The 27,853-nt window shown below is 38.0% G+C and overlaps 2 protein-coding genes across 5 annotated transcripts; both read right to left on the bottom strand.

Annotated features, from left to right (window-relative positions):
* Nucleotides 1-203: 203 nt before the first annotated feature.
* On the bottom strand, nt 204-8,213 carry LOC104612522 (uncharacterized). 3 transcript variants are annotated; one of them, XM_010279962.3, is made up of 7 exons: nt 5,654-8,213; nt 3,977-4,118; nt 3,792-3,845; nt 3,516-3,607; nt 1,247-1,482; nt 954-1,127; nt 204-834 (listed from the first exon to the last, which is right to left on the bottom strand). In XM_010279962.3, the coding sequence occupies exons 1-7, from the start codon at nt 6,649-6,651 to the stop codon at nt 737-739; spliced, it is 1,794 nt and encodes a 597-aa protein (XP_010278264.1). In that variant the 5' UTR covers nt 6,652-8,213; the 3' UTR covers nt 204-736. The 3 variants fall into 3 exon arrangements, with proteins under 3 accessions (XP_010278264.1, XP_010278265.1, XP_088753109.1); XM_010279963.3 differs by having other exon boundaries at nt 3,977-4,055; XM_088896983.1 differs by lacking the exons at nt 3,516-3,607; nt 3,792-3,845; nt 3,977-4,118.
* Nucleotides 8,214-14,861: 6,648 nt separating this feature from the next.
* On the bottom strand, nt 14,862-21,049 carry LOC104612524 (BTB/POZ domain-containing protein At3g44820). 2 transcript variants are annotated; one of them, XM_010279964.2, is made up of 4 exons: nt 20,196-21,049; nt 19,653-19,722; nt 16,580-17,788; nt 14,862-16,115 (listed from the first exon to the last, which is right to left on the bottom strand). In XM_010279964.2, exons 1-4 carry the CDS (start codon nt 20,243-20,245, stop codon nt 15,552-15,554), a joined length of 1,893 nt encoding a protein of 630 aa, XP_010278266.1. In that variant the 5' UTR covers nt 20,246-21,049; the 3' UTR covers nt 14,862-15,551. The 2 variants fall into 2 exon arrangements, with proteins under 2 accessions (XP_010278266.1, XP_088755622.1); XM_088899496.1 differs by having other exon boundaries at nt 16,580-17,639; nt 20,196-20,335.
* Between the last annotated feature and the right edge of the window lie 6,804 nt (nt 21,050-27,853).

The following is a 27,853-nucleotide window of genomic DNA, read 5'->3' as shown; positions in this document are numbered from 1 at the left end:
GGCTGGATTAGGCTTGAAGCCTTGACAACTGGATCCAACCCAAACTCTTCAATCTTCATATTTACATCTTGCAAGCATAAACAGAATCGTCGTGACTCGTGAAACACTTCAACCCCTACTTTCATGTTTCATCATCACCTGCAGGAATCCGCGTTGATTGGCAAAATAAAAGGTGAAAACCGAAATAGATTCGAGAGAGAAAGTAAAAGAACAGTTGCAATATCCATCACAACTCCACTAAAAATATCTCTTGCATTCAACGATACAATTCGTGAAAGTGAAACCCTAAATTAATGGTTCTTTAAGTAAACTGGTTGTTGTTCCACCCACCCAACCCAATTAACTTTATGAGAACAGCAGTTGTAACAATTTACAGACAAAGTACAAAGGGAAAAATGATGCAGGGACAACGGAACCTCTTACTCTGGTAACCAACAAACTACCTGGCTTGTTCCCTGCTTGCTGCTTTCACAAGATGTAATAAATAATGCAGGTGTCTCCACTCTGCAATCGGTGAAATCTAAACCTCCTAATTTTCCCTAGTACACACCATCACCAGCAGCTCCAGACTGCAAGGACTAGCTTGCTGATATCCAAATTCCAACCCATGGAAATTGGACACTGGTTCAGCCGATCAGTACCTTGTTTTGAGAAAATATCCTTTGAATAATATCCCTCTGCTTCTTGGGTTCAATACCATGCAACAGAGAATCAGAGAATACATAAAACATTTACATCAGCTAATCCGCCCAGTCTGATCAATTAGGGTACCAACTTGGTCTCCACATAATGCTCTGGAAATATTACCAGGCTCGTGTAGATTAAAGACCACAACTGCAACAGTATCAGAAGAATATATTTTAGGAACATGACTCCAAATTCCTCTTTCAATAACAATGACGAAGCACGAGGTAATGACAAATAAAATATGAGAAGGAGAAATATAAACAAACCGGGAATTCCATTCTCTTCACAAAAAGTGATTGCCATCATGTCCATGGAGGTAATACCTCTGGAAGCCAACTCCCTGAAAGAAATATGCTCAAATGCCACATTGTTATTGTTTCTCGAATGACAATCATAAACAACATCAACATTGGTACCCTTGAGGACTGCTTCAGCATTTACTGTCAACGGCCAATAAATGTGATACGAATATTACTCTCCAGAACAATAAAAGAGAGAAGGCAGAATGAATCAGAAAGATCTTAGAAGTATGTTAGATGATGTCTAAGGTAGACCATACCTTCTGAAGCCCTCAAAGCTGCTGCCGTATCTGTTGTGAAAAGTGGATTTCCTGTACCAGCACCAATGCCACCAAATATTACAACTCTTCCTTTTTCAAGATGCCGAACAGCCCGTTTCCTGTTATATGGCTCAGCAACCTCTTGCACTGGAAACGCAGTTTGTATACGTGTTTGAACACCCAGCTTCTCTAAAGCTGACTGGAGTAATATAGAGTTCATAACAGTTGCCATCATTCTGATAACAGTTGAAAGTTACCTGATGTTAGGCCACAAATCACAATAACAATAAATTAACCTATATCATGCAATTTGGCAGTATAACAATCGCAACAGAAGTAACTGGGCACCAGAACCTGAAATTGGATCAATCATCAATCTGGAAAACTATATTTATGCAGGGCATCCAGCATACTGCATGCAAGGTCCCCTTGACCAAAGTAAAAAGCCTATGATAAATCCAGGAAGCCCATAGGAATTTGCATTGGAGGTTTGGTTAGTATGATTGATACCCATTCCCAAATTAATCATATTATGGTTATATAGGCCTCATGGGTATTATTGATATCCTTCAATACTAGATGGCAATTTTGTCTATCAAAATTAAGTTTTACTTCATGCAAGAATCAGAATTTTTTTTTTTTTGAAAAAGGTATTATATTGTATCAAGTATCAATATAACTATTAATAGTCAAGTACAAAGAGATCTGTATATTGAACCCCTTGAGAACAGCCAAAAAAAATCTATAAACAAAAAAGATTGATTCAACTCTCCAATACAAGTCATCAAATCCTGATAACCAAAAGCCAGTCCCTGATTAAGCTAAAAGAGAGATTGATTGTAGCTTCTGCGGGGTTCTTTTTCTGCTCAAAAACCCACCCATTTCTCTCAAGCCAAGTGGCCCAAATAATAACACCTGCTGTTACAACAGCCCATATAACCTTGCCCACCTTGTTAATAACCTTCACCCGCCAACCCCTAATAACAGAAGAAGGGTATCATCCTTGCCAAAAGCCAGTCCCTGATTAAGCTAAAAGAGAGATTGATTGTAGCTTCTGCAGGGTTCTTTTTCTGCTCAAAAACCCACCCATTTCTCTCAAGCCAAGTGGTCCAAATAACAGCTGCTGGTACAACAGCCCATACAACCTTGCCCACCTTGTTAATAACCTTCACCCACCAACCCCTAATAACAGAAGAAGGGTATCATCCTTGCCAGTTGCCACTGAAATAGCCTTCAATAATCAGATATTTATTGGACTTTAAGAAAGCTAGGAGTTGTATGTATGTCACTTTTCTTGCAGCTCAAGTGTCAAAATTTGTACATTAAGCTTGATTTGGTTGTCATTAAATATGCTTTGTCATCACTATCAGTGTTTTAAAAAGACACATTTAGGTTAACAGGCAAGGCACATTTTATCCTCACCTGTTGCTATATTTTAATGTTAACTTTGATTTTGATGCTGAATAATTAATTATACATAGAGTGTGCATATGATGCCTTGGCAATTGAACAATATATCTTATCTGGGACTTGGATGTACAAGGCTATAACCTTCATGTCAAAAACACAATATTCTAACCAATTAGCTAATAGATTTTATTGAAACATTTTATTTCTTTTAGAATTTAAATTGTATATTCTTGTAAAGTCTTTCCTTTGAGTCCATTTTTAAAGTGATAACTCGCTTCATTTAGGCACATACCTTAAATTGTGCTTCAGGCTCTAGAAACCCCTGGTGTATTAATAGCCATTCTTGCTTCTATAATATTGGCAATCCAAGAGGGAACCAAGATCTTGTAAATCTAATACGTTTTGGGAGTCATGAGCATTATATTGTCACACCTTGTTTATCTTAACAAAAATGGGAAGAATTACCATCCCAATGCTAAAACATAGCAACTTGACTTTGAGCCCAAGGCCAAAAGGACTCTGTTCCTTTTTCCACCCTTTATTTATTTATTTATCTATTTATTTTGGTTGACTGATAACAATGAAAATCCTATTCTATTAAAGATTAAATGTGGGAATAACAGTGGGACAGGCCTCAAGAAGAAAGAAAAGAAATAAAAAGCCCACCATATGCTGCCTTGGTCCAGCTTAAGCCTTTTGACTGTAAAGCATCTCTTCAACATCTTCGTAAAACACAAAAGTTTCAAATTTAGGGACACAAGAAGAAACACCATACATGTAAAACTGTAATCTGTAGTGAACACCAGTAACTAAAGAAAATTTGCCAATATCAGCATCAATAGCTTAGAAAACCACTTACCCAATCTGGTATGCTGTAGATCTATCAAGACCAGTTGCAGTTACCCATGTGTCTCCACAAAAGAAATTACGACCTCCAACAACTATCGCAACCTAATTAATATATAAATCAAAATATATAAAGAGAATTTTTATAATAGAGTAAAAAATTGTATTAAAAAAACAAAAAGAAGGGAGAACAAGTATATATAGAGTAAAACCAAGTTAATAAAGGATAATCATGGGAGAATGGATTGGATAGTCTTAAATAGGACCTGGAAGGGAGTACTGAAAATACCTCTACACCAAGGCGACAAGCCATGGAAACTTCCCTAGCAATCAACATGATCACCTGACAACAGAGGGTAACAATTCAACCTATAGATTTCAAATCAAACAATCTTGTAACCACTCACCAATTTACTTGGACATTATGCTAAGAGCAACTAGATATCAATTGATACAGTTGAACAAACAATGTACCTTTGGGTCAGTATTCTGAGGACTATTCCCAGCTAATGCAGCACCACTAACTTTGAAAACCACTCTCCGCCATCTAGGACTAGACAATGATTTCGACTTCAAATTATTTGCCAAACCAACAGGGCTAGGTGTTGAAACATATCTGTAAATTACACATTAGAATTCTATTGGATGATAAGAAAGGTATATTTTTTTCTTATGAACAATGACAAGATGCCTTTCATTTCATATTTAGGAGCAACTAAATACCAATTTGATACAGTTTCACATCTCCAGCATGGCACATTTTGTCCAGATTTATACAAACATTAGGACTAGGTTCCAATTCAAATTTGAAAGGCAAGCAATGAACACAAGCAAGCATAAGCAGGGTTGTGGAAACGTTGTTTTATCTTTTTTTTCTATATTTTTAAGACACTTGAGATATTTTTATATTTTTGTATTTATTTTGCATGGTTCAGCCACTTGCTTTAGTGCTAATTTAATTTCTCTAAGATGCCCAAGTGAAATGTAAAATTATAGCCTTATAGGGCATTCTCTGTCTTTTACAGAAATTCTGCAATCCTTCTAGTTGAGTGGTTTTTCCAAACTCTAGGAGTAACATATCCATCTCTATCTCCCAGTAACCCCCATATTCTTTTTATAATAAAAAGAAAATATACAAAATCTATAAGGTGATAAAACATCACCGACCCAAATGCACACAAACAATAGCACCCATATCCCATCCTTTTTTTTTTTTTGAGAAAAGATAACTGACCAATATCCCATATCCTTATATGCACTTGGTTCTGCTGCTTGGTCATATTCTAAGTTTCTAACTCTTAATCCAATTCCTCTTGAAATTCTGCACTCTCAAAATCAAATTTGATGTCAGATCTACAAACCTACATCTATTATTCTAGTTCCTAATCCTAATTTCCAATCTTAAATCACCCTACTTTCAACACACTTACTGCTCCACATCCCAAACCGTGATTTTGCAAATTCTTCAATTTTCTTTAACCTGTCATGTACCAGGTCTTATGCCAAGGCATTCTTGCATCAGCAAGGCAAGATATTTCTACTGCAACTCCACCTCCTTCTGCTCAAAATTAGTGGCAAGAAATTATCTATTAAAGCAAAATTTTCTTTTTTCAGAAGCTTAGTACAATGCCCGGCACATGGTGATCCTCCCCCTCCCTCTTTTTCGTTAATAAGTTCTTTAGCATGCAGACATTTTCTTTTTGAGTTTCTTGACACACTGCACAGAAAATGACAGAATAGATCCATCGAACCCCTTTCCCTACTACCAAGCAAAGCTTAGCTTACCAAAGTCCACAAAGGAAAAACCAATACCATCACCCTTCAATGTGGTTATACATTGCTTCTTCATCATCTTCAGTACCATGGCGGCGATGGAAATAGAGGGGTTTTGACCAGAATCACTTTCCCCAATTTTAAAGAAAATAGGCCTTGAATAGCTAGGAAACTCTGCCTTCATGGCAAAGACAACAGCACGGGAAAAACATTAAGTTATTAAAAGCAACAGTCTGTGTGGATTAAGTTAGAAGTGTTCTCTGTGAACATTGGCAATCATAATTCTATTGTAAACAGCATCAGTGTTCTTTTAAATCATGAAGCCCCAACATAGAAATCACAAGTAATTAACAGCACAACAGTGAAGTGAAAACTTACCTCTTGGACTGCCTAAGCATACTTGTAGAGGCACCAGCAGATCTATCTTCATCCGTTAAAACCTTGGATGAATTACCAACAATTTGCTCCATCTTCTTAAACCAAGGCCAGTGGCTGACCGACGATCCACCACTACTCATCCGATGCCGTTCCACCTTATACCTCTTCTTCAAATTATCCACCTTATTCTTGCATTGTTCCACACTCTTAAATGACTTCGTCTTATCACATCGGTCACTCACAATCGATGACACCTCCTCCCAATCCCTACCCCGAAGATTCCCTCGATTAAGCTGAACAAACTTCTCCGTGTACGCATCGAGAAGGCAATCAATCGCGGAATCGCTCCACTCCTCCCTATCCTTCCGGTAATCTCCCCCTCCAGACGTGCCGGTGCCGGAACCCGAACCTCCTCCGGACTTCTGTTTCTTGAAACTGTAAGGCGTTCCGCCATCGCTGAGTTCTTCACGGTCCTTCCTTTTTTCATTCCGAACATCATTAGCTCTAGCTTTGTTGGGGTCGGACTCATCTTCGGCAGCGAAAGGGTTGGCATCATCCCCAGCTGCGAAGCAATTAGGGTTCACGTCGTGGAAAGGCGGAGGCGGAGCGCACTTGGAGTTCGCCTGAGAGCAAAAAGCAGCGTCGCTATAGTCCTCGGCCTCATCCTCCTCGTCTCCGGCCGTAGCACCTCCGACCTTCTTAGGGCTTCCGGCACCGCTAGCGGCAGCGAGGGTGTTGAGGGGGTGAGGTTGCGAAGATGGAGCTTGTGCATGAGAGTGGATGGCCGTCGACTTGGCGGCGAAGCGATGAGAAGCAAAGGACTGATGATGGTGGGGTGTCGGGTTGTCTTCTCCGAGAAGAGAGAAGTCGTCCTCGCAGGAGGCCATGAGAGAGAGAGACAGAGAAGACGGACGGGGACGGCGGAAGAAAATCAGGGTTAGGGTTTTCGAAGCAGGGAGACGGAACGGGAGGTAGACGACGTTAGCCGCAAGAGACATCCATAAGGGAAAGCCCTAAATAAAAGAATAACGGTATGAGTGGACCGTGACAGGTTGCCGTCGGTACCGTGACGGTGTGTCACGGCTCCGTTAATTAAGAAGCGAGATTTATTCCTTCGGCATGGTGGGGTCCGTTGGTCCGTTGGGGAGGTCGAGGTCATCTACACCCAACCAGGAAACACAATCACTTAACACTGATTACTGATCAGTGATTGGTTTTCCTTACTACTTCTCGGTAGCTTACCTGGACGGTCGTGAAAAATTTATATCTCCTACCAACAAACGCTTCCAACGCTATCCCAACTAATCGATCGTTGTTGATTTGTGGTTCACTGCGCTTCAGATTGAATTCGGATTAACTGAACGCTTAATATAATAAATTCATGGGCTCATGTATTTTATTACTCGCCTGGAACTCATCATTGGTTTGACAGCCCGAGCTAAACCTTGCTCCTCTAACTGTTATTATATCCGAACTTGGATCTACCACCCACAAGGATCCTATCCAAAATCACCCACACTACACTATAGCTGTATATTGGGATTATGTTAATGTCTTGTGGGTAGGATTCTTGTGAGTAGGAGATTCGGATTGATCACATCCCTTATCTATAGAACAACATTGTCGTGTATTGATTACGAATTTATATTAGCTACCAATACATGCTGTCACCTATGTCCCAACCAACCATGTATTGGATACATCTTCCAATGACAATTTCAGGAAATGTTCTCAATGCACGCATGTGGGGCGTATATGTGAACTCATGGAGAACACCCCATCAATGACAAGGAGATGGTGTCGTCGTGGTGTTGGAACAACTTTTGAAAAATAGATCTGAGCCCGTTAGAGCTGCACATCAGGAACATCTCCCTTGTTCCCAATAGAAATCAGACTTATGCCCCATTGAACACACCTCATGCACATCTCAATGTGCACTGGGAATATTGGGAATATCTCTTGTACTTGTCATGGGAAGGTGTTCCTACTACACAGTTGGGATAGGTTGTAATGTGCGAATGGGGCACTGATGCAATTTCTTCCCAATATGCCACCATAATGGCTAGTTGGGACAGTGATGAGAGCATTTTGTCGGTAACTGATCCCTACATGGTCATCAATGATTTAAAGAGTCTCTGCTTTTGCCATGTGGAGGATTATTGGGCTGCCAAATAAGATGGTATATGGAAGATCCTAGTGTTGTGAAGATGTTTTTGTCACACGAGGTGTCCAACAAACTGGTTTTCCACCTATGATGAATTGGGATTTGCTCCTCACACCAACCTCAGCCACATCCCATCATGTATCGGAGATATCTCCAATAAATAATAACATATAAATGCGAGAAATGTTCTTAATGTGTGGCCGATAGGGGTGGATTTGAGCTGAGCCGAATACTTGGCTTTCGAGCTCGGCTTGTTCAAAGCTCGCAAGTTTGAGCTCGACTACAAGGCAAGTTTTTTTCTAAAGAAAATAAAAATTATACATATAAAAATATTTTTTATTTCACATACAAAAAATTAAGAATTATAAAAATTATTTATTATTATACATAAAAAATAAAAAATATACATATAAAAATGTTTTATTTTACATACAAAAATAAGAATTATAAAAATTATTTACTATTATACATAAAAATAGAAATATTATATATATATTAATATATTTATATGTATATGTATGTATGTACGTATATAATAAAAAAACATATATTTATTTATTATACTAGGTTTGATTCGAGTTTCACTAGGCTCAAACTTGGATTGATTAGCAAACAAGCCTATAAATCAAGCTCAAAGCTCGGTTTAAATCGAACCGAGCTTGAATTAGGTGTGTCAATTGGACTGGATTTGATCCAATCCGGTCCGGTCCAGTCCAGTGTGAGTCCATTATAAGTGAACCAGGTCCAATCCAGTCCAATGAATATTTTGTTTTGATTTAGATTGGTTTCAACCCAAACTTTGTTCATTGACACATATATTCTTATCTTATATCAATGGACTAGATATTGGCTTAATCCAACCCAATCCAATATAAATTTATTGTGGACAGACCAAGTTCAATCCAATCTAATAAATATTTCGGACCGGATTGGTCCAATCTAATATGCCTTGTTGGTCTGTCCAATCCATCCAAATTGATTTTGGACTGGACGGGATCCTATCCAAAACCAGTCCATTGACACCCTTCACTTGAATAGCTTATGAAAAGCTCAACTTGTGACCATCCCTAATGATTGAAAATTGGAATATGGTGTGAGGTCGGTATAAGGAGCGCTCTGCTATGTGAGGAAGAGACCCGATTCACCCGTGGCCCATCTCTCTTTCTCTCATATTATAAATTAATATTTAATATTTTTCTAATATCACTTGCTTAGGTCAACTACTCTCTTATAGGAGAAATTTAAGTTAAAAGGTTGTGAGGCTTTTGCTATACGAGCCGCCCATTAAAATGATTTTCTACTTATCTCTCTCTTGTATCACAAGGTTGTAATTTTCTAAAAGCACTTAGGTCAACTACTCTTGTAGGAGAAAATAAATTTAAAGGATGTGGGGGTTTTTTGCTACACGAGCCGTCCATTAAACTGGTTTTCTAACTTCTTTCAGCTCTCTCATTCATTATAAAGTGTTTATTTTTTCTAATATATATAACTTAGGTCAACTACTTTTTCAGGAGAAAATGTAAAAGGCTGTGGGGTCTTCTGTCTTACACTGTCCTGCAGGTCACCAGCCAACCCTACCTCTTCTGCCCAATGCATAGCTTAATTTTTCACCAATAACCTGGATATTTATATGATTGCCACGTCATGTGGTCTCTGTGCCACCTTTAAATTGAAAATGAGCAACGTGGAATAATTTACCAACATTTTTTACTAATCTGCTGAAGCATTTAATAATTTATGAAATTTTTTTTACCATCAAAATCTTGCTAATTATTATATGGAAGAAAAATATGTATCTTCCTTTGGAAATTTGAGGAAAATCCATAAATCTGCATAATACAAACAATGGATTTGCAACTATTGGCTTTTTAGTTGTTTTGGTCTTACAAACAACTCAACCAATTCAACAGAAAAATATCGAACATTGTCTGGTAGAGTGGTGTAGTTACTTCCATGACCACCAATGGATTGATCTCTCTAAAGATTTTCTTAATAAAAAAGAAGGTACAAGGAGAAATTTCAGATTTTCTAGATCCAAGATCAAAGTATTGGGACCATTCTTACCTTCTGACTAGAATTAAAAGGTGAAGAAGATCAACTTTTAAGTTTTCCTCCCTCAAAAGATTAAGGGCGTGTCATTAGCAAAAGAGATCTGTGTACTATTATTGTCGTGGATGCAAGATGGTAAGAAATTTGGAACCTTCTTACTTAGAATTGCCACTTTCAAGTACATGTGGTCCTCCGTCGGCATAACCACGATGAAAGTATCCAAACGGAGCCTTTTGTGATGAGCTTAAGAAATCATCTAGGACTTGTGACGGGCATAAATTGCCTCCTGGGACCTGCGATAAGCAATGAGAGTCGCCTAAGACTCGCGATGGACATAAAACAACACCGCCAAGCCTGAGAAAAACCCTATATGTCACCAATGCCTTGTGATGAATGCAAAACGATAGCCCACGCTGCAATGAACAGCGGACAGACCTTGATGATAGTGACACCTGCTTGCGGAGGGATTGACATCCCTCGAGCGGATATCCGAGCATGACAGTCAAACCCAAAACCTTGTCCTTGACATGTGGTCATGAGGAAACCCATGACGGGATGTTGCCTGCATGTACTAGGCAAGAATCTTCGAGGAAAAGGGAACTTTGTCCTTAGAGGATCTCGTCCAACATGAGGCAAAACCCTAGTGGGTGTTCCCTTGATAATCGACATAAAGACGATGATTCCCTTTCCTAATAATAGGAATCAAACCCTTTTTAGAATCTCTGGTTCTATTCCTTGATCACGAAGAATGGTCGCCCATAGGATCAACCTCTCGCCTATCCCCCCATACTTACATTAGAATCTCTGGTTCTATTCCTTGATCACAAAGAATGACTATCCGCAGGATCAACCTCTTGCCTATCCCTGAGGAACAACACAACAACCTTGAGAATATTGATGCAGAAGTAGAAGACCAAATCCCTCAGGAGGCGAACAACAAAGTGGACATCGAAATCTTATCTCACAAGGTCTATAGCTTTGAGACCCGATTTGATCAGTTGGAGCAGATGCAGGCCGAGATGAGAAGCACCCTGCAGTTGCTGCTGCAGAAGGCAACCACACCAGAGCACTCCCTATTCACCCCTGTTGGCCCTTTTGTATCGATACCTTCTAGTCACTCTGGGGGCCATCCTTTGGAGCCCCTAAGCAACACCCATCGGGAGTTAACCGCTCGCCCATGACTAATATGGCCCAAAAAAATACATCTCTCTGTTGTTGAACTGGCCCATGCAGCAACTTAGAGTAATGCAAATGGTTGAAGCACCGGTTAGCCGGATGGAAATCAGAGAGTATGTTCAAGGCTTGTTAGAAGAAAACCAAAACAAGACTTAGCCCATACTTACAAAACGAATTTAGGGAATCATAATTTAACACAAAAAAAAAATACTGAGATAGAAAGAATAGACTTAGCTTTAGCTCCATCGAACGACGATCTATCCTCATAATCAAACCAAATAAGGGGAAATCTATATCCATATCTACATCTGTTGTGGTCACACCATCTGGCAGCGCACTGCGGCGCAGTCATAGGCAGCAGCATGCACAGCAGCAAGCACCGCCTGGCAGTGCTGCACAGCAGCACGCACCGCCGATAGCGCGCAGCACACACCGCGCACACGGCCGGCACCGCACGGCAGCGGCACCATGGCGCGCAGCACGCACCGCCAGGCAGCAGCGCGCACCGCACGCACTGCACGGCAGCACGCACCGCGCACACGCCGGCACCGCACGGCAGCGGCACCATGAGGCGCGCGCACGCAATGCGGCAGCAGCACTGCGCGCACGCACCCTACAGCAGCAGCAGAGCGGGGCCCACACGACAGCTCATAGGGGTGGGCCCACCCTTATCTGGACACGTCAAGCCAACTCGCCGCCAACTTATCTTATCCTTATCTTATCCCTTATCCCTCATCTTATCTTATCCTTATCTTTATCTTATCTTAAGTAAGAGTGTGTTACCAATAGGAGTAGGTAATTAGGAGTTCGAGTTCAAGTTGGAGTTTGAGTTTAATTATGAATTTCCTTCTGTAATCTCCTATTTAAGGAGCTACGAATTGAAGTAAAGCATTCAATTTTCCAGTCAAGAAAAGAGTGAGGAGAGTTCGGGTGGTCTCTTGGACAAATCACCCATTCAGTTTCCGCAATAGGGTCTGCCCGCAAGGACAAGGCGCAAGGAAAAGCAGGGTTTTCGCTCCGTGGACCAACCCGTGACGAGATCCTATGCGCGAGACCATAACATCTATACTACTAATGAAAGTGTAAATTAGGTCTCAATTATGGATTTTTCTATTCAAATGTCCTTACTAATAGTTTTATTAAATTCATTATATTCCCTCTCATTAAGTCCTATATTTAAGGAATTCATTCCATCTCATCAAATAGATGCATTTTGTGGACTTTTCTAAACCAAAACACCTCTTCTTAGTTCTTACAAATTTGGTCCCTCTCTAATTGTGTGGGCAAAAACTGTAATTTAAATACTATTACTCTCCATTTCATTCAATTCCTTGCCATTAAGGTGTTAATTCTCATTCTCTATCATTAGATGTTTTGTTGGAAGTATCTATGTTTCTCACCAATAAATTCTAATAATTAATATATATCCAATATTTTTAATAATATAAAACCAATGTTTAAAACCAACATGAAAAATAAACTACCTTTTTGTTTGGGTGGAAAGTAAGTAGTTCAACCATCCGCATTAAATGGCTCAGCCAATGGTTTCGTAGTTAAAAATAAAAATTTAAAAATAGATAAACATATAAATATTACAAAAATTACAAAATTTTATACATCTCTAGTATTATATATTTATTGTATTAAACAACAGTAAGATGATAAATAATTTGTACTTTTATAAAATGATGGAAATGAGATACAAGATTTAAAATTGACTGTAAAGCAAAACCATTATACTATTCAAGTGGTGGGTTAATAGTTTGACCGAAACGGGTTAAGGCATGATTTCATAATTAAGTAATAGAAATTTTAAAAAGGATAGAGACACAAAAACCTATTAACCTATTAAAAATATAGAAATGTTGTAAAAACATTTGATTGTATCTTTAATATTGTATTTTCATCTTATTAAATAAAAATAAGTGTGATAAATAAGAGTTAACTTTTTTTAATGATGGAAATAAAATAAAAAGGTAAACTGACTTAAAAAGAAATTCGTTTTACATCTAATCATCAATGGTCCATATGGATTCAAATATGGCAAATTTAACTCAAGTCTGGACCAATCCAACTCACAATTTTAGGCAAATCCGCTAGGATTTTCAATCCTCGAGCTAGAACTAGGCCTAGCAAGTTCATGCTTTTATTTTTTGGGTTGGGCCCAAGCCTAGCCCTTATGTAGCCCAAGTCAGGCCTGACTATATACTTATATACACATATTTGCATATATGCATGCATCTATTATTACATAAAGCATATACTTGACTTGGTTTTGGTGTAGGTCATAAAAATTAAATTTAATTATACAATGCTAACCTATATCTTTCCTCTTTACCATGCATGTGCCCTTATACCTGTATACAATTATACACATACATTTATGTCAAATTTTGTCATAAGGTTGATTAACAAACCCAAGGAAGAACATGATCCAAGTGCATCAAATTTCAATGCAAGTTGGGCCCAGGTTGGACAAATCATGCCTGACTTTGGTTTTAAGCCTTAGACCTAATGCATAGGGTTGGGCTTGGGTTGAATTTAAACTCGGTCCAACCTATTTGACTTGGCACCATAAAGGTCCAATTTTTTGGGTAAAATGAGTCAATCAATTATGTCATAATTAAATAATAAAATTACATAAAATTTATATAGAATTTTGACACATCTAAGATATTATATATTTATCATATTGGACAAGGATAAGGATGATAAACAATAATTATTTTTAGAATTAATTATAGAAATGGAATAAAAAATTTAAAGATGCCCAAAAATGAGATAATTTTTTCTTTCAAGTCAAATAGGTCAAACACATGATGTCATACTTATATAATAGAAACTCAAAAAAAAATAGATACAAATAAAAAAAATATAGAAAACACAAAATTTTGTCCATAAAATTGGTGCACATCTCTAATATAATACATTTATCATATTAAACAATTTGATAAATAATAAGTATTTTTATTAACAATGAAAATAAAATACAAAATTTAAATCTGCCATCACACCATGCTTTGATTACTTATCTTTTTTAGTGGGATCTGATAAGGATATTGAAATCCTTATTGTTATCTGAAATTGTCATATGGCTAGCAATACAGAGAAAAATGGACTAAAAGAGAAAACTGCTTTCTTACTACTGTACCTGTGGAAGAATAATGACCAGGTATGAAAGGAATAGAAAAAATCTCCTTATAACATCATTGAGAAGGCTTCTTTAGCCCTTCTTTCTTTCTTTCAGCAAATGACATCAATTCTATTAGGCTCCATTTGGGAAGAGTGCAAATACAAATACAGAACTGCAAACCAGGTGAACTGGGTTCAATGAGAGTTTCACCTCAACCAACCAAATGAAAGTCAAACTTTGATTCATCAGTTAGAGGCAGTGGAGGAACTCCCTTCGCTGTCATTGTGGGATATCAACTTGGCCAACTAATTTGAAGCAAAAAGCCCGGACCTAGAAGGCACAACCATCACAGATTCAACAAAGCATGGACTGAAAGAGATTTGAATGTGGTCATCAACAACATCAACAGGAAAGCCATGGTTCCTTGGATGATCGACAGCCTTATAAGGGATATTTGAAGGCTCCATTAGGAATTCATAGATATTACCTTCATGTATATCTCAAAAGAAAGCTGCAGACCTGTTGGCTAGAAGAGCTCAAGTTCAAAATAGTCCTTGTCCCACTTCCCACATTCGGATGGATCATCGTTGATGATGAGAGGAGACCACATTCCGACATTCCTTAACCCCCCCCCCCCTTTTGCATCAGAAAAAATAAATAAATAAAAAGCACAGAAAAGGAAATAATTATGAAGAATGGTCATGCAATCTAGTTTAAACTTTAAAATAAAGGGAGTCTAACATCTTTTCCTGACCCCCAATAATTCTGAAGCATTATCTTGTTTCATAAGGCTGTATACCAATGTATTATAAATCAATCACTTGTATACCTGTAGCAATTACAATTTTACTGTTATTTTTGCACTAAGCCCCATCATAATGTGATAATTCATCTGGATATAGTTGACGCTCACCAATGGACAGCAAAACCTCACAATTTATCATGCTGTCCAGAAATGAGCGTGTTCTCTAATATAGTAACATAGCTCATCTTTGCAGGCTCCATTCTAAGAAGATTTAGAAGAATCCTTGCATCAAGTGGAAAGTTGACCCTACTACATGTGATCCATGCATATCATATATATTGGGGCTTGGAGATTTGATGAACAAAACACTCGATCCATAATTTTTATCTGGATAGGTTACATGCTCTCCTGATCAACCAAAGAAGGCAGGAACATTCACTAGGATGGCCAAATCAACATTTCAGCACAGAGAATTACTCAAGCACCAAAAAACAGTTCCCAACTCCATCGGTTTTGCCTTTCTGCTGCACAGTAAATAATAATTTCTTCACATCTTCCCACCTTTAAGTATTCACACCATAAAAATCTCTAAAGAATCAACATACAACTTGGTCTTTTAGTGTTCCTTTAATCAGAATAAAGAGAAGCTTTTGCGGTGTCTTAAATTGTCAGAAGGTCGTGAGTGCTCAACAGATGCCACTGGGCTAGGAATCACACTTTCAATCATTTCTGTTTGTGCATCTGATGATCGTTCTAGACGCTTGCATCCAATTCCCTTTGCCACCAAATGAGGGGAACTGAGAGAGCTGCACGATTTAGCCACCCTTTGCATCTCTTGCTTTATTCTCCCAAATTCTTGCTCAAGCTCTCCAACCTTGGCCCTCGTCTTCTCCATGTCAACTCTCAAAACTTGATTCTCACGGACAACTGTAACCCATCCATTTCTTTGCACAATCTGGCTTGCCATGTCTTCAGTAGCAGGGCCTGCAGGAGCACTTTCATTGTCCAAGACATGGAGACAACCAGCAAGGGCAGTTCTCAATTGTAACTGCTCAAAGAACAGGACTTGAAGAATGACTCTAAGTGGCAAGCGCTCATTTTGAGATGCGTGTGCACATGCATCAATTGAGAGCTTCTGGTAGTCAATCATGCTGCAGAGTTGCTCCTTCTGATTGTCTGAAAGCCAAGGGTGTGCCTGCAAAACAGCTATAAGACAGTGGCTGAAGTGTCCATGACCTTGTACTCCTAACAAAGCAACTGTTTAAAATCCAGCCTGGTTTCACACGCACAGGCTGGCTAATGTATATAATGAGATGCTAAGAGTACTTTAATAATAAAGAATATTGTACATGAAGTTACCAAGACTATTTTAATCAGGAGTCAAAACTTATTAGTGATTCAGCATTGAGAAGAGTGGTAAAATAATCAACATGAATAGAACCAATCGTTGAGGCAAAAAATGTGAGGTATATGCCACTGTTTGAGGCATGGGCCTCAAAACATATGTGAAGCTGTTTAGGAGAGGCAATAGCCTCACCTTACCTTGAGGTATATGCCTCACCACCTTTTAAAAACAGTAAACAGTATAAGAACCTTTTTAATAAAGGAGAAAACAGTTGATAATCTTGCTTCAGTTAAGAACGAAGAGTAGATTCAAACCTTAAAATAGATATCCAATGCTCGATATAGTCCATCATGCAAGGACCTTGAAGATTCTGGAAGAGCCTCCACAAGAGACCGTATTTTATCAGGTTTCAAGTTTACGTCAGCAGCAACCTCTGCAATATAGCTGTCTACCAGTTTTGAAACCTTTCTTAGTGGACCTGATAACGGTGATGTTTCTAGGTCAAAAGATGATGGAGAAAACCATGTTATATTTGAATCTGACGACAAAAAATGCTGGATAATCCGTTCTACGCAATCAGTGTTGTATAAAGTATCAGAATCTGCATAAGTGGGAATTAGAAGACCATCTAGGGTTGCTAGATCTAATTGCATGCCCACTCTCCTCTCCAAGGAGTCCTTGCATGATTGACTAACATCAAGTATCATTGCAACCCGTAGAAGCCCCAACAAGAAACGGCAAAACGATTTCCCCTTCTTGTCAGGAAGCAATTTTTCAATGCTTTCCAGTAGATCCCTCTGATCAACGGTGGCAGGAATCATGCTAAAACTTGCAACAGTTCTACTTTTCCCGCTTTGTCCACTTTGCCATCGGCTGAGACCTGGTAGATACTTTCTTGCATAATATATAATTGCACCAGCTAGATTTTCAGGTCTCATGCCTCTTGCTTTCATTGTTTCAATAAGTTTCTCAAACAAAGGCACACTGAAGTACGAGACATCTTCAAACCACCAGTCAGACTCTGAGCTTCTGATTCTTGCCCCAGTGTTGATACCATTCCAAAGGATGCTTCCACCAGGGCTCTGTAAGGTACCATACATCATCATGGGCCATCCAAACAGACTTGGATCTGTACAAGCCATCATAGATAGAGAATTCAGGGATTTGCTCAAAACTTGTAGCTTTTCAGCTCCTAAAATAGCGGGATCAGAACTTTGAAGAGCCAGAATACAATCTTTCCAGTTATGAAGGACATTCTTGTGGAAGAAACTATCACACTTGGGTAATAAGTTTTCATCTCCATATTCCTCTGTCATTTCAAGATAATCTGCTGCATAATACAACATCACTATGTTCCTTGGTGTCAATTCCACCCTGGCCCCATAGCAGAATTTGGCAGCAGCCAAAAACATGTCAGGTCCACCAGGAAATTCACTTAAAGTGGTGTAGAAAGTATGCTCATGCTTATTCTGAGATTCTTCTAATAGTTTTGCAATCTTCCCACACTTTGACACAAGAGGAAACTGAACATGCACATACAGCTTATTTTTAGGCCACAAAAAGAGTCTTCATATTAAACTAAAGCAAGACAAGATACAGATTATATTCTGTTGCTCAGTATTTCTGTTGAAAGTACTTAATCAGGATAATGTCAGTTATCCTTTAATATTCATACAAAAAGAAATCGCAATTATTATGAACACTTAACAGTGGGTATCAAGGTATCCTTTAATAGCCTAATAATGAAGGCATGGAGATTAAATATATCACACAGGAAAATGAGGTATACTACAGCCACAGGAATAAAACTATAATTGATTGGACCAAGTTCCTACCAGTTACTGTAATAACTAATAATATATACTACAGCCACAGGACTAAAACTATAATTGATTGGGGCAAGGTGAGGCGTGTGCCTTTTTAAGAAAGGCGCAAAATTACAAAAAAAAATAAAGAAAAAATCAGAAAATTCCAAAAAAAATGCCAAAAAATTTTAAAAAATGCAAAAAATATTAACCATAATGTTAATAAAAATATAAACTTAAATTTTAAAATAAATGATTTAAAAAACCTACTATCTAAAATTAAAATACATAAACATGACATGTAAAGTGTATTCAAATGAAAATTTAAAAATAAAAGCAAACATATAAAGCATTTTCAAGCATGTAAAACCCACAATCTCTTTTTTTCCTTAATTGCATTGCTTCAAGTAGTTAATGTGATGTAAAACATATTGCATTTTCTATTCTATGAGTCGCCTTTGTAGCACACCCCTCGAAGCAAGCCTGAACAAGTAAGTCTATGTTAGGGTCTGAAATTCTTATTTCTTACATAAAAAATAATGATTTTACAACTTTCATTGCCTTTTAAGAAGATATTTTATTGCAATGAATGAATGAACAATTGTTCGAGCTTGCCTCAAGGGGCGTGGTCGGGGGTCCGGGGCAGCCGTTAGACTCAAAAAAAGCAAAAAGCGCAAAATTTTAAAAAGGCGCACGCCTGGGCTGAGGCGCAAGGCGCATCAGGCGCACGCCTAGGCGCACCAGGCGCGCGCCTTTTGAAAGAGGTGCACCTAGGACCTGGGCGAGGTGCATACCCCAAAATGCGCCTCGCCTGTGCACCTAGGCGCCTTTTAAATCACTGTAACACCCATGCTAAGAGTAACAGTGCTTCCTAACAGGAAGATGCCAAGGAAGTACCATGTCATGCATCTTCCATTGGAATTGGGTTGCCTGTCTCATAGGGATCTCAGATGGCCAAACCACACACCATACAGTTTAAGATGTCATCTCTCTGAAACTCTTTGGTCCTCTCCATCTATTTATTTATCTATAATATGGGCTTACACTTTCCTTCCCATTACCACCTTTCCTCCCCCTCTGGTAACATAATGTGGTTCAGATTTCAATCTGAAACAAATGGCCATAGGGATTTCAAATGGCCAAACCACATACTATCATAAAGTTGCATAAATCTAGACCAAGAACCACTTCACTTGCATAAATCTCCACCATCATCGTACTCTGGATTCCATCTCATAATTTCTATTGTTACCCTATCCCTTACCAACCACTGGTTATGATATTCCACCAAAGTTAAAAGTCATAAAAACCAGTTTCACCCAAACAAGATTTGGATCATACAAAGTCCTTTCTCTCATATTTCTGTCAACTTTTTACATAAAGAAATAAGCCATTTTAGATCATCAAACTTATTAGAAAGTACAAAGCAACGTTCATGAAAAAAAATTCTAGGAATTTAAACTAAGCATTTATTGCATTCCAACATTTTCTATAATTACAACAAGTCAGTCCAAAACAAACAATAAACAAAAAAATACATCTTCTTTCCTTGAATACAACAAATAAAAAAACAAAAGCATACCTTATGGAGATGGAAGCATATACCATCTACTTCAACAGTAATATCACTTGGTAGACCAGCATTACAAAACCTGGCATACAGCAAAAGCCAAACATTATTCATATGAATCATATACTCTTCTCAAACTTAAAAAAAAAAAATCAAAATACTTGGATTAAGATCCTCTATATTACTCCACTTTTTTTTCGGTGAACAGGGAAAGAACACAATTTTTTATATTAAGCCCAGGCAGTTTTGCATTGCAATAACTCAACTACAAGGTAAAAATTTTAAGACCTTGGTTTGTAACTAATAAATTCCCTTTTTTCTCTCTTAATTAGAGAAATAGAGCTGGAAGCTCCAATTAATCATCCAATTCATCCAGAACTTAGGAGGTCAGCAAGCTAGAGAGATCCCAGAACAGAATCCTCCATGGAACTCAAAGTAGTATGTTTAATTCAAAAAAAAAAAAAAACTTGAAAGACTTTATCGATATAAAACAACCCAGAGCTTCAAGCATAGATAGATGGATGTGATAGCGAAAGGATAAAAAAAAAGACGTACCATTCGTTTCCCTCGCGATGGAATGCACAAACCTTCGCAATCCGAGCCATGATCGAGAGAGAGAGAGAAGACGTGAGATTGATAACGGAAGAGAGATCGAAAAACGGAAGTAAGAAGCTTTATTCAAAATGGAAGTAAGAAGCAAGGACTAAGGAGTAGAGCTCGAAAAAACGGAAGAGAGAAAAGACGCGAGATTGATAACAGAGGAGAGAGCGAACAAAGTGACATAGTCCTAGTCGCAGGAGTGGAGAGGGGGGGTGATGACCTTTACAGCTATGCGATCCAAGTGTTCGTAAAAAGGCAGCACCAACAGCATCCAACAATGGCAGTCATCAGCCAACACCACGGGAATCGGAAATTTAAAAAAAAAAAAAAAAAAAGAAGGGTTATTCCTTCGCTCCTCTGTTCTGTTCGAAAAGAAAACTGACGCACTGATCACGACGCGACCCGGGAAGGCGAACGAAGAGTAATAGAGTTGTTTTGAGTGATGTGGGGCTCACTGAGCTGTGTCCTGTGATGCTGTGACGACTGCCTGTGAATGTGGGGGATGCCAATTGCCACCCACACATATGGAAAACAACACCAACAACCACCCACCACCGGAAAAACAACTAAGCTTTCCTTAAAATAATGATATTCCACAGACCCAAAATGGGGCGTGTTCGGTAGGATTCATGCGGGGAGGATTCTGATTTCTGAGTTTCTGACTGGAGACCAATTGCAATACAGACAGCATCAACTGGTGCCTGGTGGGTGACTCATGAAGAAGACGAGCACGCTTTGCAATGATCGAGCCCATCATCATCATTCATGTCTCTCCTCTCTTCCTCTGGAGTCTGGGCCTTTATTATTCTGTTTTGCCGGGTTTCTTCTTCTTCTTCTTTTCATGATGACATGAGCCAACATACCTATGATCAAGACGCGTGGTAGGCTATTGGGCCAGCAATTCATGAGATCGTGGTGGGCCGGGAGATCCTTCTGATACATTAACAACTAGGCTCACCTCATAACAGTAATAGCCGTATAGGCTCATGGAAACCAATCTGGGCCTTGGCACCAGAAGGCAGATGGCTCTTTTTATTGAAAGAATCCAGATCTCCTATCCACAAGATTCCTATTCACACCTTATTATAGCTGTACATTGAGAATATCTTCAGGGAGATATTTCCAAATTATAATTATAGTGAATTCTCGTGGGTAGAGATCCAAATTCCCTTTTCTTTGCTCATTTCCCCTTTTTAAGAGTGCTTAATGGGAGTTTACATCTGTGCCCCTACAACGTTTCATAGCACATTCCTGCTGTGTATTGAGAACATTCTTAGTGGATAAATAAGTGCTTACTATTTACAAATTGGATTTGCTTCCTAAAGAACGCACCTCACACCAATCTCACAATACGTTGCAGTATTGTGTATTGGGAACATCTTGCTATAAAGTTATAAATGATAAAATTAAATATGGAAAATGTTCTCAATGCACAACTGAAAGGGTTGTGAGATTGGTGTGAGATGGGGTGTATGAGGAGCAAATTCGGATTCAAGTGTTTATCTTGTTTAGTGAAATTTGACAAAACGTTTATTTCAAATGGGGTGGTATAGGTTTTTTGAAAATTATGTAGTGAGTTAAAAACAGGTCAGAAATACAATAAATACCATGGTTTTCAAAACCGGACTGAACTGAAAAAACTGGGATTCTGTCAGGTGATCGGTTTCATTTTTCCCTAAAATTGAGATTTCTCAAAAAACCGTTGATTTTGATCAACAAACTGCTGACTCGGGCGATTAACCGTTCGAATGGTTTTGACCATTTTATATTTTTATCTTTTTTATTTTTTTTGTCAGTACAGGCCGACCGTTCGACCCGATAACCAGACCCTTGACTGATTTGGGAACCGGTCTCCGGGTCGGTTTTAAAAAACCATGATAAATACGGATTGAAAAGCGCTTAAAAATAAGCCAAAAACTCTGTATCCATCAAAACAGGCTTACTTTTTTGAGAACAATTACTATTTATTCAGTTTTTTTCCCCCAAACAGCAAGTAACATGTGGTCCCCACCTAAAATAAGTATTTATTCAAATAAGTGATTAAAGATAAAACACTCCCAAACATGACATGGTCCTTAGACCAATCAGAACCAGCACAAGGTATATGATGGGTCCCACCTAAAACATTGCTTTTGAGTGATGGGTCCCATGAAAAACATTTCTCTTTAAAGCTTGTCTGCATCCTTTTCCCACTGTCCAAATGAAAACACCAAAAGAACGGACTGCTAGAGTGCTAGCTACCGAGGCGGCAAGCCTTGCAGGAAGGCTCTGATCAGAGAATCTCAGGTGGTCAAATTCTAGTACAAAGCGACAGGAAAATAGAGGGTGTGCACGGGGCAGCTCTGTTACCAGAAAGAAGTGGGTACTCCATGCAGTGACTCGAAACCTGATTGAAGTGGCCAATTCAGAGCATCTGTTGGATGGACAGCCCTCATGTTGTTAACCCTTTTTCCAACTCCTAAACTAGCTAATCAAGATTCAACATTGTCCATTTACTTCAACAAACAACAAAGAAGGTGGTGTATAATTGTATTGCTAGGAACATGTTTTTAAATAAACAATCTTAGGGCTCAAATTTTTTACTCTGAAATGTTTCGGTTATAACTAGCTAGCTTTCCTCCTTTTGGGGTTAAGACTTTGTGTCATTTGGTAAGTCTTTTTAAAAGATTTTTTGGAAGATCTGATAGTCAAAAGACATTGTGAGCTTTTATATAAAGATTTTGGCAGTTTATAAATTATTTGATTGGAGATGCATCTATTTGCGCAAAGACAAAACTCAAGAAAAACAAAAAGGCGAGAAACTCCAATTATAACTTTCTGAAATAAGCTCAAATTGAACTTCTCGCATTTTTTTTGGATACAGTCTTTCAACAAAAAGATCTTCTTCCAACCAAACGGAGAGAGATGCAAATGCGAGCTACCGGGCTTCTAAAAAACCGACATCCCACATAGAAAGATGCACTAGACGGGGCCTTTGCGTTTTTCACCTTTTTCACTAACAAGGTTTAAAATATTGCAATACATGATATATATTAACGATACATATTGGTTTTTAAACCCTCCAAAATGTCAAATATAAGGATGTAGAACAAAAGCCATTTTCAAATGTTAATACCCGTCCTAGAGATAGCCATGTGGCAAAACCACTCTCAATGTTTTCTAGACATTTTTATAGTTAAATCCCTTGATGGTTCAACAACTCCCTCTCCCTATGTGACATGAAGCAGCATAACCCTAACAATAAAACAAGAATAGTAATATAGTATCAATCTTAAGGACAGGGGTACCCTAGATCTTCTTCGGTTTTTGGCTGTCTCCAAATACAAAGTCCAAAGCATATTGTCATGTAGCTCTTCTCTTTTTCCAACTAGCTCTGAAACCTCAGAAGTAAATACCCCTTTCTATTACTATTTTCATTATCTTCATAAGGATTCTCATCTTAGACACAAGATCTCTTGAAAAGCTCGTTCTTTGTGGTTTTGTTTCTAATGTTGGCCACATCTGCAATACGTAAATTATAAACTAGAGTCTAATATATGGACTCCCTTTTCTCCTCTCTCTCTATTATGTTTCTCCCTTAATTGTCTATATCCAATCTGTGTACTGTTGGTTTTGGGTTTTGTGAAATAAAATTCTTTTGAACATAAACGTCTCAGGAAAGACGTTTTTATGGGAAAAAGAGAATTCTCTTTACATTTGAAAGGCATTTGATTGGAATTGATTCCTAGGTGGATTGCCTGGATCCCCCTTAATAGGACCAATGTCCTCTCCAACAGTTAAAAGCATCACCTCCGAAGTGTGAGATGTCCCAATAAAAAGGTACAAACTCATGCAGCGTCGTCTAGGATACTGGGTTCATTGACCTTATTCCGGCCTTAGCCCTTAGGGCTAGGGGGGTGCTGCATTAAAGCATGACTGTGCTTGTTCTAAATTCTTGTTTCTTTGCTAGCTAGCTCCACACGGATGCTTCAGTCCACAACTTCGACCAAATAGGAAAGATAACAATAAATATTCCTTCTATTATTCCTCAAATTGGTATGTTGTGGGACAGGGTAACCATTTTCCTTTGACTAGGCACCTTTTAAGTAGGGGTGTCAATTGGACCGGATTTGGCCCAATCCAATCCCGTCCAATATGAATCTGTTATAGATGGGTCAGGTCTAGTCCAATTCAATGAATACTCGATCATTTTGGACCAGTCCAATTTGTTCAAATTGGTTTTAATTTAGATTGGTTTCAATCCAATCTGATCCATTGGCACTTATATTCCTATCTTCAATGGACTGGATATTGATTCAATCTGACCATATCCAATATAAATCCATTACAGATGGATTAGATCCAATCCAATCCAGTAAATACATTAGACTGGTCCAATTCAATGACTTAAAGGTAGACATGTTCATGAGTCGGGTAGCTTGATCGCCCGGTCCGGCCCCTGGCCAAGCTTGAACATGATTTTTAGCCTGCGGGCTTGACATCGGGCCTAAAAGCCCAGTTCAATTATTTTTCGAGCTGGGCTCGTGATTTGTCAAAAAAGCCTGGCCCGACTAGTTTTAAAACTCTAAATCCCTATTCCTTAAACTCGACTAACCTTTCTCAGTTGACGTTGGGGTTCCAGTCATAAAAATGAAAGGTGTCGATGAAGACCCTTTACTTCGTGAGGAGATTGTCAAAAAAGTGTGGCATGCTTCCGAGATATGGAGCTTCTTTTAGGTAGTGAATCATGGGATCCCTCTCAGTGTACTGCATGAAATTATTGAAGGGATGCGCATACTTCATGAGCAGGATATTGAGGTAAGTTTGCAATATAGACTCTACGCAGATTGGGGCTTCTTCCTCTCTCTGTCTCTCTCTCCAACGGTAAGTTTGCAATTTATTTCCAAAAACCATTAAATTTTATGTAGAGTTTTTTTGCCTTCTACTGACTAGCCCATGTCTCCATTATATCTACAGAACCAATTCTATGCATTCTACCTCTATTGCTATCACCATGAGCTGAAAGCGACCTGTTTGAAGGGGTAATACATTGAACGTCTGTTGAGGGTCGGGCTGTTGAACGTTGCTATCACCACGAGCTCAACCTAACAAGGGATAATCATTTTGTTAGGTCGGGCTTCAGGCTCGGGACCGGGCTTCGGGCTTTTTATGAGGGTTGGGCTCGGGCCCAAGTTGTAGGCTCATTGGTTGGGCCGAGCTTGGGCTCGGGCCTAAAAAAAAATTGTTAATGAAGAGTAAAAGCTCGGCCCGAGCCCGGCCCATGAACAGGTCTACTTATAGGTCTGCCCAATCCATCCAAATTGATTTTGACTTGCACAAGGTCCAACCCAAAACGGTTCATTGACACAACTTCTAAGTGAAAATACAATTAATAATTATTTATTTTTATATAATAATTATTTTTTATTTATTTCCAAAAATTATAAATAAATAAATAAACATTATATAATGTATTCAAAAAATAGTTATTAAAGAAGAAATATCAATTGCTTTGTGGATATGATAGATCATCCATAGAATTATAATATATTCAATCATTGTGATCAAATGATAGAATATAATTAATTATTTTTTTTTAATTCTAAAAATATAAAAAAATCAAAAAAAAAATTAAAGAAGAAAGTCCAATTGCTCTATGGATATGATAGATAAATCCATAAATCTAAAACATATCTAGTCTTTATAGACAGAGAAAAAATTACATTTTCAAATTTTATGTTAATTTATATTTTCCCCAAATATCTTCATAAAATTTCCATAAATCTATTGATAACACAAAAAATTTATGATTTTGAATGTAAGAAATGTAGATCAACATAAATTTAACATTCAAGAAAAAAAGAAATCACAAGATATTATAAAATTTTGAAAAAAAAAATTAACGATTCATACTTATTTCTTGCAAATTTTTGCAAATCTAACACTCTAGGAATGCGGTTTGGAGTTTTAGAGTCATTTGGGGGTGAAAGAATGCTTATTTCAAGGAAAATAAACTTGCCTTCCCACCTTTTTTTTTCAATTTTTGGTCGCATCTTTTGTTGTCGATATGTTACCAATACGCCCCCGATATGGTCCGATACACATGACAAAAGACAAGACACCCATTTCCATGTGTATCCTTATCTGTTTTTCAAAGATACGATAGGATACACCCCGTATCAGGCGTATCATATCGAAATTTTAAACCTTGCTCTTCCCAAACTAAGCCTAATACCCATTTGGGAGGGCTCTCACGCAGCAGCTTCTACTGTTACATGAGCTAAGAAACCTAGAAAGTCATTAACCTGTATTTAGTGAAGCTTTCTTAGGTGAATTTAGATTAACTAAATGCTTTAGTTGTGTAGCAATCTGTGGAACCAATGATAATGCCCCGTGCCAGTGATAAAATACATAGGCCCCACACTAAGAGATTGAATGATTGTGGGCCCCATGTATTTTATGACTGGTGTGGATTGTTGGTTCCACAGCCTGCTGAACAGCTACTATATTTAGCTAATCCTATCTCATCTTAGGTAACTCCTCTGTAGCAGTTAAGATAGAAGCCCTCTCAAATCAACCTAAGGCCATGTTTGAGAGTGCTTAAAAATAAGTGCTTATTTGGGTGGGGACCACACCATTAAGCACTTATTGGTGTTTGGGAAATAAACCCGAAATAAGTGCTTATTTTAAAAATAAGGGCTTATTTTTTAAGCCCAAATTTCTAGCTTTTTTTAAGTGCACATACAATAAGCACTTATTCAAATTTTTACTCCCAAAATTATCCATGGTAAATTTCCAGAATACCAATTATATCCTTTTACAAAAGCAATTTTACAAAGGCGCTTTTATAAAAGTAATTTTATGAACAAAAGTACTTTTCTATAAACACTTTTATAAAAGTACTTTTACATGAAAATAGTTTTATACTTTTACGAAAGCATTTTTATAAAAATACTTTTATGAAAGTACTTTTATAAAAGCACTTCTACAAAAACACTTTTACAAAAATAATTTTATGGATGAAAGCACTTCTATCAAAGTACTTTTATTCATTCAGTTTAGATTGGATGTTTTGAAAATTTGAAAAAAAAAAATAAAGGACAAAAGAATCACAATTGCTTATTTAAGTGCTTATTGAAGAAAAAGACCACCAAACGCCCAAAATGAACCAAGTGTCAAATGCAAATAAGTGCTTATTCGAATAAGCACTTATTTTTAACATAAGCACTCCCAAACATGGCCTAAGTATCATACTCTAAAAGACCGATAAGTGTATCCTCATAATCTATATATGATCAACCTTGATGGGCCCATCTTAAGTTTAAAAATGTTAAAAGAGTACGAGCATTTCTTTTCAAAGAAACCAAATAGAATTGAAGAAATTGTATGTTCATGGTTAGAGTTGGGGTTCAACAACTCAAGCTCAGTTTGATAGTACAAATACAAATATATACTATGCAAATACATACAAAATACAAGGTTTTACACTTTACAAATTTGTATTTGTACTCCTTCCAGACTGACCCTCAGGATGGATTAGGGTTGACTGCAAATGCACCTAATCCAACCCAACTTGTACCCCGACCATTAAGTGCCAATTTCAGAGGGCTTTTACATTGCGGATTATGACTTTG

The sequence above is a fragment of the Nelumbo nucifera genome, chromosome 2 (assembly GCF_055504915.1).
Source record: "Nelumbo nucifera cultivar China Antique chromosome 2, China Antique-T2T, whole genome shotgun sequence".
NCBI classification, from domain to species: domain Eukaryota; kingdom Viridiplantae; phylum Streptophyta; class Magnoliopsida; order Proteales; family Nelumbonaceae; genus Nelumbo; species Nelumbo nucifera.
Note: the sequence above shows the minus strand (reverse complement) of the source record. Positions and strands in the feature narration are given on the sequence as shown.

Excerpts from the sequence above, each read along its gene's own strand:
- LOC104612522 (XM_010279962.3), bottom strand. The coding sequence starts at position 6,651 with ATGTCTCTTGCGGCTAACGTCGTCTACCTCCCGTTCCGTCTCCCTGCT. Across the intron at positions 3,608-3,791 it reads CTTGTCGCCTTGGTGTAGAG|GTTGCGATAGTTGTTGGAGG; the intron begins GTATTTTCAGTA and ends TATATTAATTAG. Across the intron at positions 835-953 it reads TGAAGAGAATGGAATTCCCG|TTGTGGTCTTTAATCTACAC; the intron begins GTTTGTTTATAT and ends ATACTGTTGCAG.
- LOC104612524 (XM_010279964.2), bottom strand. The coding sequence starts at position 20,245 with ATGGCTCGGATTGCGAAGGTTTGTGCATTCCATCGCGAGGGAAACGAA. Across the intron at positions 19,723-20,195 it reads CATCGCGAGGGAAACGAATG|GTTTTGTAATGCTGGTCTAC; the intron begins GTACGTCTTTTT and ends GCTGTATGCCAG. Across the intron at positions 16,116-16,579 it reads CATTGGATATCTATTTTAAG|GCACACCCTTGGCTTTCAGA; the intron begins GTTTGAATCTAC and ends GCTGTTTTGCAG.